At 24.8% G+C, this 17,104-nt stretch overlaps 1 protein-coding gene across 1 annotated transcript in view; it reads right to left on the bottom strand.

Annotated features, from left to right (window-relative positions):
* Nucleotides 1–17,104, bottom strand: part of LOC129615723 (probable serine/threonine-protein kinase DDB_G0282963) — a 96,687-nt gene that overhangs the window by 21,357 nt on the left and 58,226 nt on the right. Inside the window, exon 2 of the mRNA XM_055531090.1 lies at nt 9,281–9,791. Within this exon, the coding sequence (XP_055387065.1) occupies nt 9,281–9,791 (511 nt within the window). The remainder of the gene's footprint in view (nt 1–9,280; nt 9,792–17,104) is intronic.

Here is a 17,104-nt window from a genome sequence, read left to right as displayed (position 1 = left end):
TTCTAAAATAAAAGAAAATAAAATAATAAATAAATATAACCAATAAAACTTAAAGATAAAAATTTTAATGTATTTTAAGAATAGCCTTAGGGTATTAAGAAATTAAACTTAAAAATTGTAATACGCGAAAATACTTTTCGCGAAATATTAAAGTGCATGACATGAACGTTTTATGTCATCAACGATTTTCATACCAAGTGTTTTAGATTTTTCCGATTTTTTTTTTTTATTCCTCTCATTGCCTTTGCATGTCGTTTCTTCTTCTTCAACATTTTTTTTTGTTTAATAATAATTGAAAACGTATTGGTAGGCACATACGATTTATTTGCGTGATCATTTTTTTTCTTCACTATTAAAAAAAAAATCAATAATTTTCAATTTAAAATTTTTTAAAATTTTCTTTTAATACTGAAATTTTTAATGGTAAAATAAATATTACGGTATATTTAATGTAAGAAAAATAAATGCGATGCAACTTTGTAAAAAAAAAAAATGGTATATAAAAAAACGCGAAAAAATGTCAGCATATAAAAATAATGGCAAGGTAATAAAAGAATTTTAAATTTTATAAAGTTATTATATAAGAAATAGTATAGAGAATACAATATAAGTGATTTAAATCAGAAACTTGTACAGAATAATTGTTATAATCGGACGCAATTCTTAAGAGATCCACAATATTGTTGAAAATATATTGAAATTATGGTAGTTATGGTAGTGTCAGGATTCGAAATTTTGTTTTTAAACTATTTCTTGAGATGAATACAAGTGTTGCTGGACTTAACTCGAAAATTGTGAATCTGAATTAAATTATTGTAAGTTTTCAAATATATTTTACGAAAATCATGATTTTTGTTGTTCTCAAATATGTATAACACGTATGATTTTATTTTGAAAATATTTTGATTAATGTAGTTAAATCAAATACTATCTCTATAGTAAAAAACGATTTAGTTTTGTAAATATATGCAGTTCTTAAATATATATTTATTCATCGATTTTATATTATTCTTAACCAGTGATACAATCTGAATTGACGAACAGGAATTTCCTTCAACTTTATACGTTCAAATTTAACTATTCAAACAGAAATATATTCCATGCAAATGTACTGCAATACTTAAATGTAATAAAACTTTTGTTAAAATTTCAAAAATACTTACATATTTTACCGAAATGTTGCAGTTATTTTCGAAGTTCAAACACATATTATGTAACATATTATAACATACCTATTATAACATAAAAAATCTAATGTGATCTGCACATAATCGACAGACAGACAGAATGATATCTCTATAAAAATAGTTTATTTATGCTTTACTGTTATGGAAAAGTGTGTTTCCACCGAAAACTCGATATGCGTTTATACATTGCATATAACCTCCTTATTATATGCAATGCGGTCGGTAAATATGTCTTTCAATAATTACCGACCGCATTGCATACAATAAGGGAGATGTTATATCGTGATGGGACCAAATTTTGGATGTTCTCCATGATAAAGAAAGAAGCGTAAATAAACTATTTTTAGAGAGATGTCGGTTTGTCTGTCGGTCTGTCTGTTGGCCGGCTGAACTGATTCTAATGATATTTTATATATGAGTTTATTTTGGCAATGACATGGACTGATCAGATTTTGGAATATATTAGGCTCTTTCTTTAACTAGATCTTTTCGAGGGCCGCTTTTACATTTTTGCGAATGTTAAGAGAAAATAATCAACTAATTTCCTTGAAATTTAATACTTAAATTCTGAGTGATTAAATAATTAACTTATAAATGTATTGGAACGATCAGGGCTCAAAAAAGAACTGGGGGCCGATTTTACATTTTTGACTGTATGTACATAACGGATTGATGGAATTTCTTGAAATTTAATATTTGAGTTTAATTTGCTACCGGAAGTCCAACTTTTCAGAGAAATTGTATGGCATAAAGTAAAACTATATACTAAGAACCAAATTTACATTTTTCCAAATATGTTAACTAAAGGTTTAATATTATATTTAAAATTCGAAAAGAGTGTTTAAAAAACATTTTCATAATCTTCTGTAACACTTTCCCTAAACTAGGCAATATACATTGCAGTCGATTATATGCTGGCCATACCGTTTTGGCTATAAAAAAATAGCAAAATTAATATATCAATATTTTAAATTTATACCAATTTGAGTAAATAATTTAATATTTATCAATATTTAATATAAAACCTTTTATTACAAAACAAAAAATTAATGTTCAATTCAATATTAAATGGCATATTAATTTCAATTCAATAATTATTGGTAAAAGAGAAAAAAAAAACACACATTATTAATAATTTTTCCATCAATATTCATGCGTGATAAATTGCCAAATACATACGGTATATACATACGGTAAATTGAACATTTTCCAAAAAAATAAATAAACTACAAAGTTTAATAATATTTCAAAAAAGTTTCACTTTCATTTTTTTTTTTTACTTTAATTTCATTATTCCCTCAAAAAGCGAATAAATGTAAGATGAAATCTTTAAAAAAGTTAAAAAGTTATTAACTTCAAAAATTTTATCACGTACAATAATCTATATTTATACAATACTAGATTTATGAAACTCGTTAATCAGCCAGCCAGTCTATAACTTACCATAAGTTAATATAGTTGTATGATAATTGGTTAGTATAATGATTTTGGTGTTTTATTTCTTTATTAAATCACTTGTAAATACTGGCATATATGCGTATACATGTAAGAAAATTGCTTTATAACAAAGTGATAACTTTGTTAATGATTAAAAAAAAAATTAATTTTAACTTTCATTTTATCTCTTGTCCAACGCTTTTCATACAATATCTGATTAAATCTTGTCTGGTTGTTTAAAAATTGAATACTAGATTAAAATCATGTTGAGCACATATTATAATTAATATATGTGTATCACGTATTGTTATAACAAGGCTTTAAGATTCTGAAGTTATTCATAACAGCGCCAATATGACTTATACCCCAATGTTTTGGTGATATTTTATGGCATTTTAATTAATGGAAATATTTTAAAATTCAATTATTTCTTTCACCTATTTGGGGCACATTTTTTAATTTATTCATATTTTGTATATGTTTTGCAGCAATGCAAATTTATTTTGCATTTCCATACTAGTATTTCTCATATATTTGCCTTAAAGCACAATTTGCATTGAATACTGCATTAGTTTTACCGTAAACTAAAATTAGTAAACTAAAATTTCTTATGAGTGTTTAGAGAAACCAAGTGGCATATGGTAACACCTCAACTATATTTTTCTCTTGAATTTTAGACTTCTCTCAAAATAAATTTCTTTGGCAAAATTAATATTTTCTCGGTGAGTGTTCGTTTTAGCTTTTTAAAATTTTATGAAAGCAACTTAATAAATTTAAATAATAATTTTACAGTTTACAATTAAAAACTGTGTTTATTAAAATTTTGTTACTCAAGGCTACACTAAGTTTTATATTTTAAAATTGGTTGTATTAAGTAGCTTGAAGAAAAGTCAGTAATTTTAAATTTAATTGTACTACATAATAATATAATTAATTATTTAAGAAAAAAAACATATTGACACAGCTAATAATATTGAATTTGAATAGACGAAGGCTATATTTCATTGCATTATATATTTTTGAAGCAGATTTTAGTGACATCTATATTAACTATTGCAGATAAACACTATTTTAATAGTGGCATTTGCCTTGCATAATTGAAACTCAATGAAATATAAAATTTATATTAAAATATAAAAGAAAATACTTGTAATCAACAAAATAGCCTCCAAAAAAAAAAACAAAAAAAAAATAGAAGTAAAGCAAAAAGCATTTAAAAAATTTCAAAAAGGATGCATTTAAATTGAATCGAACTAGCAATTTATCAAAGACAGATTGGAATATATGCGTAAAGAGGGAAAGTGCAATCTTTACTTTTATTGCTTTTATTGATTATCATATATATATATATATATTTTTGAATCAAATTATCTAATGGATAAATCATTAAATTCCTTAAATAGAAACTTGATTTCAAATCTCATATGTTTATATGTGAGTACATTGAGCGAGTACCAGTGAGCATAAAATTGAATTCATGTTTTATGATTTTTGATCGATTTCTGTTTGGAAATATTAAACACTAATGGGTTTAATATTGATATTACATTGAGTAACATGTACAATGAGAAACAGACTGTAATATTAGTTATTGATAGTTGTTTATAGAATTATAAATATGTTATATATGTTGAATATTGAATGTTATATATGATGCTTGTTGATAGTTGTTTATAGAATTTACAATATAATTGCAAGATTCGTCGCCCGAACTCAATGAATTTATTTAAATTTTGATTTTTTGATTGAATGAATTTATTTAAATTTTGTATTTATTTAAATCAATTAATGAATGAACCGCATGAAATTCAAATTTAAATTTGTAATTGAATAAATTTGAAATTATTTGAATTATTCTTATGATTCACCATTCAACACATATATGTATATATATATATATATCCATAAAATATTAATGAATTTTAATTTTCAGCAATAATCAATTTATGTGCAACATTTATATGATTCTCTGCTTTTAATAGTCTACAGCTTAGCCTTATACCATATGATATAAATAAAAACTCTTATATTTTAACCAATTAAATTGTATCGTACAGGTTCCGCTCTTTTTCATATTACAATTTTAACATTCTTAAAATTAATTTTTAATCCAGTATTCAAATATCGAGGAACCCACGCCAGTAATTATAACAACAATATAAATTCTTTTAGTTTATTAAACTGAGTTTTATGGAATTCACCTTCATTGTTTCCTTTCTTTTTTTTTTGAATTACGTAATTATTAATTTTGCAATGATAAGAGGAAAAAGAAAACCAGTAGTTCATTATAAAAACAATTAAGAAAAAATTATTATGAAATTTATGGAACAAACAACATCATTAAGAATTAATTAAATTTCTTGATATAAATTATTGTGAATTAATGTATGCCATTACATTAAATGGTATTTACAGTGTATTACAACAAGGTAGACTTGATTTTAATAAATTTACAATATTATTATATTGTGTATCATAATATACCAGTTTTGAAATTAATGAATTTATTAATTAATTAATTAATTAAAATGAAAAAAAAAAATTAATAATTTCACTTGGATATACTCTTTTAAACCACTTATATTTAGATAGAGAAATGAGGAATTCTTTACGTGAGAAATGACGGGAGAAAAATTATTTTAATAGATCAACTAATTTTCATTTATTTTGAATGCAAAATAATATTATCATATTAATTTTTATATTACTCTCAGTTTTAATATTTGACCATTAAAATATTTATGAGATAATATAACTGTTATACATCTAAATTCAAGAGAGAGTTGCTGTATAAGAACATTATTTTATTATTATTTTATTGTTAATGAAAATAATATTAAAAATATTGTAATTATTATCCTAAGTTTATATTGTTCATAATTTGTTTGTTTTTATAATATTATACTTAACTATTATAATTATTTTAATTAAAATTCAATTAATATTGTATAACAGAATTGTATTTGTTCATATAACAAGATATGATTTAAGAATACCTTATTTATATTGTACTTGTATAATTAGTGTTGAAAATATTGAGAAACTTGTAACAAAATCTTGTATTAGAACTACCAATTTGACATATGAAATCTTTATCCAGTATCGAGGATCCATGATTTGTTATATTATTTACAGCGAACATATAATGATTGTATACGTATAGAAACCAAAGCAGCTCCAAATTTTAAACAGCTCTAGAGCAATACTAAACCTATTTTGTACTATTTTTGTTGTTATAAGAATTTGCTCTTTGTGAAGTAACGTAATTGAGCATGCAGCAGAATAGAGAATGAGTGCACGATTAAACTTATACAATTAAACAGATTAAAAGATTTTGTTAATTTCCAAATGAAACAATTCAGTGGCTTCAAGCACAAACGACTTAAGTCTGTTTTAGTGATTTCGAGATAAATGCATTTTAAACTTTAAATTTAATTTTGAAAAAAGTTATGAAGTTTTTTGAGCCAATTTTTTTTTTGATCGAAAGATAATTAAAAAAGGAAGCGATTAACTCATAATCTGAAGTAAAACAACTAATAGTATTCTCATAATTATGAAAAAAGTGAGATAGGCGGTTATACAAAATTTATAAAAAGCACTTTGCAAAGCATAACTCGACTTAGGCGATTTGTGAAAAATTACTTTTGCATTTTCGTCAAACTTAAGTCGACTTAAGCTGTTGTTGCAAAACTGAAAATATAGTTTTAGGTGACTTAAGTTATATTGAAAAGGGAAGAAATATATGTATTATTTTTACGTTATTTGATTTTTCACTCTTTTTTCAAATCATTGTCATTAAAAACATAAATTGAGGTAAAAAATGAATAAACTTCAAGTAAAAATTATTTCTAAAAGTTTAAAAATAATTTTTTCATTAAATTTAAGAAAGGTGACAGTATCTTTTATTCTCTCTCGGATTCTCCAACTAAATATGGATGAGTATCTGCTAAATCTCCAGTCTTTATCGTTTTGTAAAATTTGTAAACCAACAGATAAAAAAATTGCATCAAGTACTCTAAGTTTTTCTTTTTTGGTACTAATTTTCTCTTCTTCTTCAATTTGGAGCATGTGTTGAAAATCTAACTAGTTAACACCTCGTCTTAAAATATAAAAAATCTTTGTATAAACTGTTCTTGTAAAATATTTTTGGAAGTGAATTTTTTGAAATCTGTGGTGCGACTCTTTCCACTTAAGAGAATTTCAAAAAGTAATTCAATTACAAAAAGGCTTCATTGTGCAACGGATCTGACAAAGTTGTTACATTATTGTAAAAATTAGTACATAAAGTAATTTCTAAAATGAGTTTATGAGTTTGGTGTTTGTTATTTTATTTATGTACTACTCGTATAGTCCATATGACTTTCTTACTTGTTTATAATGATACTAAATGCGAATTAATTAAAATTTTTAAATCAAAAACAAAATGAAATCGAGTGTGAGTCATTACAACTACTGTAATGAAAAGTCAAATTTGATAGTGAACTCGAACTCGTATAGAAAATAATGATTCGATACTTGTCAAAATTAAATCTTGGAGACGTATTATTAATTACATATAGAAAATGGTTTGCTCGTCAGTTTTTCTTTAAGTTCTGCCGTAAAAAGTATATAGATCTCCTTAAAAAGTTGTGGTAAAGTAAATTGGTTCTGATAAGTATTTGATTATCAAATAAACAAAGAATATTGTAAGTTTGCTCGACATTTTTATTTTAGCTGTCAGCATTTACTTTTCAATTAAGACTCCATACAAATTAACCACGAGTCAGTTTCGAGCGTTCATGTACTTGAGTGCATTCAGCAAGCCCAGTCGCGAAAGATTAAGCGAATTTTCTAACCGTTCGGCAAATTGTAAAAGGATTTTTCTTAAAAGAATAAAAGTAGAAAGCCTTTCATATTTTTTTATCTCTACAGATATGTTCACATGCCCTATAGGACTCAAAAACTTGCTTTTGAAGGTTGTCAATTTTAAAATCAGGATCATTAATACAGTCACCACGACCAAAGTCAATTGCGGTTTTCAAAACTGTATTAACTTCGGTTTTCAAAGTAAGATCTGTAGTGTAAATACTTGTTTATTAACTATAGGACCAGTTTCGCTAATTTCTATGCTTTAAAACACACTGAATCCGTTACGTTAGTTTCAAATATATTGCAATACCTCTAACATCCTCCACAATCATCTCAGCTCTCCTAGCAAGTTCCAAAATTTTTAACGTACATTTATTAAGCGTGAATAAAGTTTATATTGGATAATTTTTGCATTATTTAACAATTTCCAACATCAGCACATTTAAAAACAACAATAAATAACTGTCTTTGTAAAAAATACTTCCTTCGAAATAACAAAAATATAATAAATATTTGAAAATCGAAGAAATTTAATCTTACGGAAATAAGTAATAAAAAGTATAACAAAATATTGTTATTCCCAGACGTACCAATTTTATTTATTGAAAACCCTTGCAAATTATAATAATTTGAATTTCCTAACAAAATGTGTTTTACTAGTGTATAATAAAAATATTGCTTTGTAGTACAATAATTAGAATGAAAACTCTTGTTAAACACAAAAATTTGTTCTTCCTAACAACATTTGTTTTACAAGGGCATAATAAAACAACACTTTGTTTAATAATACAATTAGACCACAAAGGCAAAACAATCTACCATCAGGTAGCTAGCCACGTGTCATTTTAACATGGGAACTCCGTCAATTGAAAAAAACATTTGTCGCAGGTAAATCACGAAATGACCTACAATATTATTTGTTAAATAAAAAAATTCAAATCTTAAACATGGGATATTTGGGTAATTAGAGCATTAAAAATGCAGGTAACTTGTGCAGATGTTTTATATTTTGGGTTAAAAAATACAACTATCTTACTTGTCGCTGAATGTAAGATTTAATTTTAACTATAGTGAACAAGTTTTAAATCACGGACATAAAATACCTACACTATATATCACATAAAATAATATGTTAAGCGTTATAAAATATTTTTTATTATAAAAAACTAAAAAATATTCTATACTGATTATGTATTATTTCGAACACTAAACGCTTAATTTTGATGTTTTGTTCTTACTTGCACGCGTTATAAAAACCTAACTCGACATAAGAAGCCTTTTGGAATATAATTGTATTTGTAATAATCGCCTAACTCGAGATGAGTTTAAAAAACTACCAATTTTTATTTTACACAAATCGCTTATGTCGAGTTAGTATTTAAAAAAACTCAAAATTAATTTTGCAACAAAAGCCTAACTCGAGATAAGCGGTTGTAAAAATTCATACAAATAAAAAAAAATGTCACTAATTTCGATTTGCAACAATAGCCTATCTCGAAATAAGTGGTTTGTCCAAAACATAAAAAAGATGTTTTCTGCTCTTAACTCGATTTAGGCCATTAGTGCAAGTGCATATGGTTGCCATTTCGAGTTAGGTCATGTGTGAATCCGACAATAACTCCGTCTGCAATAGTCGTAGAACCACCAAAATTTGTGAGCATATGAAACTCAAAACGGAGAATTCGCTGGTAAACATATCTCAATTTTGTCTTAACTCGAGTTAGGCGGTTTGTGTTTGAGGCCACTGAATTATATCCTAATTATCTATTCAAAAATATTACTACTATTTAAATTATATAATAACTTACTTGATCTGGCCTTAATCCAGGAGGTACCCATGTATATTCTTCTAAAGCACAACCACTATCATCATCAGATTGTGAACTTCTTTGGAAATCAATTTGATTATTTGGATGATATGTTTTATAATTACTTTTATTACGTCCACCACCACAACCACCACCAACCGGTGATAATGATGATGCATTTGAATTTGTTAATGATAAATTTGGAGGCGGTGGACATTGTCTACGATATTGTAAACTACCACATGATGGATGTGGTGATGATTGTGTTGATGATATTGATGGCGGTTGACTTTGATAACTATTTGTTGGGGTTGCACTACCTTCTCTACTATCTGTTGTAGCTGTATTTGTATTACGTGATATTCTTAATTCTGAATTATTATCTAATGATTCTACTTTTGTATTTATATAAGACATTTGTAATGTTAATTGTTTATTATTTTGTAAATGTTGATCAGTTGTTGATGTTATCGAATAATTATTTTGTGTTTCTAATAGTTTTTGTTTTTTCCTGGAAAACAAAATAAAATTTCGTTTTATTAATTAAAGAATAAAATAATTTTCTAAGAATAATTATTATAGTTATACACAAATTTAAATTTAAGTCATAAATTTTTAGAAATCTAAATTAGTTAATTTTTATAGTCGTTTAAAAAGATTTTAGATTATAGATAAAGATTGAAGTGGTTAACCTGAATTTTATTTTAAAATCAATAATGATTTTTTTAAACTCGTTAATTTATAACATTAACAATTTTTATAGTTTTCAATGATTGAAGCACATAGTAACTTAAAATTTATTAACGATTTATATTAAAAAAATGTTCCTTGTCTTAAAAATGTTGAACGATTTAGTTCTAATTTTCTTATTCATTAAAATGACATTTGAGTCACGCTAAAATGGCATGTTAGTGACATTTACAAGAGACAAGCGTAGTTAAACATTTAAAATAATTTTAAATATTCTTGTTAGAAACTAGATAAATCAGGTTAATGTATAAAACCTTGTTATTATTACAGGTGTAATGAACATTTAAATATCGTAAATTTTTGTACAAAAGAATTTTTTGTGTGGTTTGTTTTTTAATATTAAAACAATATTTAAATTTCTATAAGAGCATACAAAATAATTAAAACGAATAATAATTAAAATTTTAATAAATATTTTTTAAGGAGTACCAAGCTGTTACCGAAATTTTTTCATTTTCTTTCAAATATAATTAGCCCGATCATAAATTACATTCGTACTTCTGAAATTCGGAAAATTACGAATTTCATATTGTCAATTTCGAATTATCTACTACAATTCTGCTCCGATTATTTGTAATAGAGTAATCTTGAATTACGTTTCTATTAAAAATAGTTCTCGAATGTTTACGAAAGAAATAATCAGACGTAAAAAGCAATTTAAAGAGAATGATCGTTTTAAATTTTTAATTGTTGAATTTTTTTGTTTGGACTTTGGAGTCCCCCCCACACATGCCGTGAAGGGACATTCAATTTATATTCTGAAGCTCCGAAAAATGGTGCTGCTATTGCTGATAAATAATCTCTATACGAAAGGGATTTGTGATAATTTAAAAGTCTATGTCGTAGCTAAGTTCGTAATTCATAGGATTATGCATGTGAAATTCATGATAAGACTGAATATATTTGGAATTCATTTTCATTTACAATTTGACGAAATGTCTTGATTTTCAATATGAAATGGTTGACGAATTGAATTCATGTGTATGTATGTAAAATATATGGTGATAGAAACTGAGAGAAACTCTTAAACTATTTACATAAGTTAAACATAAGCTTTATATTTTTAACATAGCTAATTAAGGACCAGCCTTAAAATATTATACGAAAGAAATTTCAGTTTAATATTAAAAATTTTTTAATTTTATGACTTTAAACCTGTATAGTCTTTTATATTTTTATATCTACACATATACAAATTATATCTCACATATTTTATTGTTAAGTTATAAATTTAAATTATTATTCTTGCAACAATGTTTGATAAAATCGCCTATATTATTTTCTCTTCATAAATCTTCATATATTATGATTTTTATAATGAAAAAATTTCTTAATTAATTCTTTGACTAGGATTTGCATACATAAATACTATTACATACATACTATGGGTCCATAAAAATATTGAGACATAAAATAAGAAATTAAAGTATTAATTATTTTTTTGTTATATTTTTTTTCTTTAAAAAGTTTCTTTTGAATATTCAATAAAAATCTTTTATAAATCTTAAAATTTTTATAACATTTCCTTAATTTTATTACATTTAATAAATTTCTCATATGTCTTATAAATATCCAACATATAATTTGTTATATATAAATGTGTATGGCGAGTATATAGGAAAAATGCTGGAATTGATTACGAAATCAAATTTTTAAAAAATTTAAAATGCACGTACATGATTTTTGCATTTACAATATTGTAAAAAAATTAAATCCTAAATAAAATCAATTTAATTTTTTTTTATAATATTCAAATAAATTTACAATATACATATTAGATACGTTCGGTCTCCTTGGATTTATATAGGTTTGAATTTTCTACTGAGAATATTTCAAAGAAGAGAAAAGAAATGTCTTAATTTCTTTCTCATATTCCCGATTTGTCCGACGTTCGGAAAATTTATTATTGTCAATTGAATAAAATGTCGAAATATTTCCAAATATTTTAAAATAAAGTTCATATCAAAATATGTAAAATAAGAAGTCAGATATTTACGGGAAATGCCCAAGTTTTAATAAATTTCCTCATATCAAGTTTCATCAAGAAATCTAACTTTTAGAAAATCTAAAGCAAAGCGGGAAAGATACGCAATAGATCTACATTATTTTTATGAATATTTCTGTTTTTAATACAATTTACTACTTTTCTAGATTAATTTAATTTTAGGCTTTAAATCCTTTCCTTAAATCTTCTATATAATAATTCGTATTCTCAATTACTTTAATAGTATTAAAAAGATAAAAAAAAACAGAAAACGAAAACCAAGAAAATATTTAACATTGTTAAAGAAAATAACAAAAAAAAAAAAAAAAATAAATCAGAAGTCATCGCCATCTTCCATTAAAATCATCATCACTTCATGGTTCTGTTCATTTTAAAATGTTAAGAATTTTTCCGCCAAATTAAAAAAAAAAAAAAAAAACAAGAAAAATTTACACTTTACTGCAATTATTTTGAACTACACACACACATATATTACCATCAATAACACCAGTTCTCTAAAAACTCTTCTACTACTTAGTATAGATAAATGAAGATTTTTATATCAGTACATGAACGCTATTACGTGTATACGCGAGTATTTCTCTCTCTCTCTCTCTTTCTTTCTATGTAGATTGTAATTTATGTACACGTACACGATTCTTTCAATATTTTCAGTTTTACCTTCAATATACACTCATAAAAATATAAAAAAAGAAAAAAAAATGAAAATTAGAGATATTTTTTTTTTTTTACAAACCGTCAGGTTTCTAAAGATGATTGCCCACATAAAAGTTGTTATCATAAAAATTACATGCTTTATTCCTAGATGCAATTAAGATGCATTAAAAAATGCAAAAACAAAGAAAAAACAAAAATGATTTTACTTATTGTGTACGTATAGGTGTATGTGTACACATTATAAAAAATTAAATAAATTCTTTAACTTTTTGTTTAATATTCTAAAATTTAGAAAAACAAAATCTACAAAGTTTTTATATGAAAATAAAGTTGGTAAACTATGGTAATTTATATGGTGTACGCCGGCCGTTATGGTTTAAGAAACCTTGACAGTGAATTAAGAGTTCAGTTTATTATTCGGGAAAAATATATCAAAATTATTTTATGAAGAACACGGCTGTTTTCTGCCTTAACTTGTTCTTTTGATCACGTCATCCATCTGTTCTGCAGTTGAATTAGTTACTGCTGTAGTTTCCGAAATTTCCATTAATTACTGCTGTTTGATTATTGGGGCAGAAAAATTCACGGAAGAATTTTTCTTAGTTATTATGAAGAATTCGGAAAAATTTCGGAATCAGAAAATTCCTCCGAAATCAGTCATATTATTAGTCAGATTAGTCTAATGTGTTGTTTATATTTTATAGAATATCTGCGAATCAAAAAATTGTAGACATTCTTCTACAGCAAACACAAATAATTAGAATTACATTATAGAATACTGCTTTTGCTAAATAATTAATATAGTACTTTGAAAATTCAAAATTTTTTTTTCAGTACAATTTGCAATTCACAAAATGCAGTTTATATGCAATTTAATAATATTATATATTCTCTTATAGAGGAATACAATAGTTACAAAATTCCAATACTCATATTTTGACAACAAACCCAAAACAATATGGGCAACAATTAAAATGAACTCCTATTCAATTGTATACCATAATATTTGACCAATTTCGAATATTAAAATTTACAATAACGTTTCTGATATCAAAAATTAATCGTAATTATTACTATAGTAAAGAAACGTATAAAATTTTAATGCACCTGTAAACCACATGGTAAACACAATTAAGATGATTATATAATCAACTTATTGCATCACTAACTTGCATATACTTTTAGTTTCATATGAGTATAATTGTATGTAATAACATGTTTCGTTAATTTTTATCATAAGTTTTCCCTTTTATAAATACATACATGCATTTATAAATTTTTAATGAATTTTATTTTTATCCCTTTACGATTTTAGATATATGGGTGTGTATGCACGCATTCACGTTTCCACGAACTTTGAAAAAATGATGATGGGATTTTTGAAAAATTATTTAAGTACATACACAGTTATATACACAATATAAGTATGTAATCTATAATGGAAAATTTCATCTTTAAAAAATGAAAAAAAAATCTTTAATATATTTAAACTTGAAGCAGGAATGTTAAACACTCGGACACACATATAATCAGTTTAAAATTAACTATTTTTTTTTATTCGTACAATATGATAAGATGGTTACTCGTATAGGAGAAAACTAAAGACAATGTTTGTAATATAAAATGTGTACTGAGATTTACTTTTCCAACCTTGAAAATTTTTAATAATGCAAGTTTGGAATTGTTTATACAGTATAATAAAAAAAAGAGAATACTTTTTTGTATATCTAGCCGCAATAGTATATTTTTATAAATGAAATTGTATTGCAACCATTGAGAAGTTAAAAAAAAAGACGGTTTTTAGCACATTTAGCAAAAAAAAATTTTTATTACCAAAAAAAATCTTATTAACTATGCCATAATAATTTGTCCATCACGCCCGATTTGTTTCCATTGCAAGAAAAATCTTATTAACTATGCCATAATAATTTGTCCATCCCGCCCGATTTGTTTCCATTGCGAATGGAAACAAATCGGGCGGGCCCGGCCATTGCCCGATTTGTTTTGAAATCTTAGAAGAAGAAACTATTATTTCGCTCAACTATAGATTTCTGACTTATCTAGTGAAATAACTATTATTATTTCATATAAAGTTGTGTCAAACAAATGGTTTATAATGTAGTACTTTTCGTTTCAACAAGTGGAAATACTGCTTTTAAAAACAATTCAGCTATGTGCTACATTATTAAGATTAATTTTTATTCATACTCGAAAATATTTCAAAGATTGCATACATTTAGGATAAAGCAAAGAAAAAATTGAACGAGTCGTTAATATAATTAATGCTCGAATGTAAGGGTTAATTGAGTAAGGTAACAAAAGTAATTATATAATTTTTAATGCCATGAAATTTACCGTTAGCTTTCTGCATTTATAGAATTGTGGAAAAGCTTACAGTTTCGGAAATATAAGGTGCCAAAAATTCAAATTTTACAAATTACGAGAGGTGATAACTAAAGAGGGTGTTGAGGTGGAAAAAAATTTTCTTCAAACGAAATTAATAATGAATTTATTTTCCAAGAGTTGGCAAAATTTTAAACTCCTACAACCTGCGGTATGGAGTCCGGTTTTTTTAAGAAAACAGATATCAAAAAATTGGAAATTTACGGCCATTTTGTTTTTTCAAAGCTCATATTATATTATGGTATGCCGCGGTAGAAGAAGCCAGGCACTGCTTTTCTACAATTCTTGCAAAATTTGAAAAATGTTTATGGTTATTCGCTACAATGAATTAATAAATGCCATTTTTAGGATTTTGGGAGGCAATAAATTTTAGAATGGGGATTTTAAGCGAAATGTGCTATTCGCACCAATCATTCTTTTGACTCTTGTTCGGACTCTAGTTCGTTTTTAATTGAATAGCAACAAAAACATAAGAATAAGGATATGTGAATATTATTTTCGTTTTTATGAAAAAAAAAATTTAATTTTTAATTTCATTAATTTTTTGTTTTTTTGTAAACTAAAAAAAAATGTTTATATGTAGTCTTCTTTCTTCTTGTTAGTTTTTGTTGTTCCTTTTCATTTTTCTTATATTTTTAATTAAAAAGTAGAAAATTAACATGGTTTAAGTATTTTTATTAATCGATTTTTGAAATAATTTTTTTTTTTATATATGATAAATTAAAAATGGTTTTTAACATATTTTTTTGAAATAGCAATAAGTAAATGAAGAATTTTGTTCTTTAGTTTTTTTTTTTTAGAAAAAAGAGGCAAATCTACATGAAAGATTATTTTTTTAATTGAATTTAAAACGAAAACTCTTTAATGCCGACAATTAAATCGCTCCATAAATGAAGGTATTTATAAAACAAGACAAATAGTTTATAATAAAAAAAAAAAATATGTGACTTTAATTAAAGTTAACGATTTAAGTTTATAATTTGTTGATTAAATTTTAATTGAAAGTGAAAATTAAATGAAGAAAATAAAATATTTTCGCTTTTTATGAAATATTATAAAAGCAAGTAATTCCAAATTACTTTCAACAAATTCTATAAAAGCAGTTTTTAATGACTGAAATACTAAAATCAAATATTAGACTAAGTAATTGAAAACTTATGTAGTATTCATGGAACCAGTGAGAGAATTTATTTAGAAATAAGAAAATAATAATGATCAATAGCTTTTAAGAGCAAAAAGCCGCAAACATTCTAAATATTCTTATGATTTTTCAATTAATACTGCAAATTTATAGGAAATTTCCGTTCGATCTGATTATTAATTAGCCTGTAATTTTAAAAATGCAATAGTTTTATCAAGATAAGTAAAATTTCATTCACAATTCACTTACATATATTAAAATTTCATTCTAATTAATCAAAACAAATAAATTTACAATATCACATACATATGAACTCTAAAAATTTAACCTAAATATAAAAAAATTTAAATAAAAGATTAGAAATCAACACCGCATGAAAGCCCATATTGCTAATGTGAAAACGTAGCACCCAGAGACGTGCAGACATGATAAAAAAAATCAAGTTTAAAATATCAACATTATTATAGCTGTAACCATATATAACACCCAAATTAAATCAAAGAAAATTATACACACAAAAATTTAAATTATAAAGTTATCAATAAAAAGTTAAACTTTAAATTAAAAAAATTAAAATTTTTCTAAAAACAAATTTTATTAAGAAAATTTCCAAATACAAAATTTTAGTATTTAAACAGCATGTTGCCATTTTAACAATATAAAATATTTAGTTTAACGACATGAAAACTGATGGTTTTGTGAATGAATAACTCACTTGTTTTCTTATTTCCAAAAATATTTTTTAAAAATATTTGATGTATTCAGATTACTTACTTATGTTAAGATTTTTGAAATATAAATAATTAAAAACGTCTCAGTCGATATAAACCGACCCAATTATACCCTGCACCTTGACAATCTAAGTTTT

This window comes from Condylostylus longicornis, unplaced genomic scaffold (genome assembly GCF_029603195.1).
Source record: "Condylostylus longicornis isolate FDR11 unplaced genomic scaffold, ASM2960319v2 ptg000145l, whole genome shotgun sequence".
NCBI lineage: Eukaryota > Metazoa > Arthropoda > Insecta > Diptera > Dolichopodidae > Condylostylus > Condylostylus longicornis.
The sequence above is the reverse complement of the archived record's forward strand: the minus strand, read 5'-3'. Positions and strand labels throughout refer to the sequence as shown.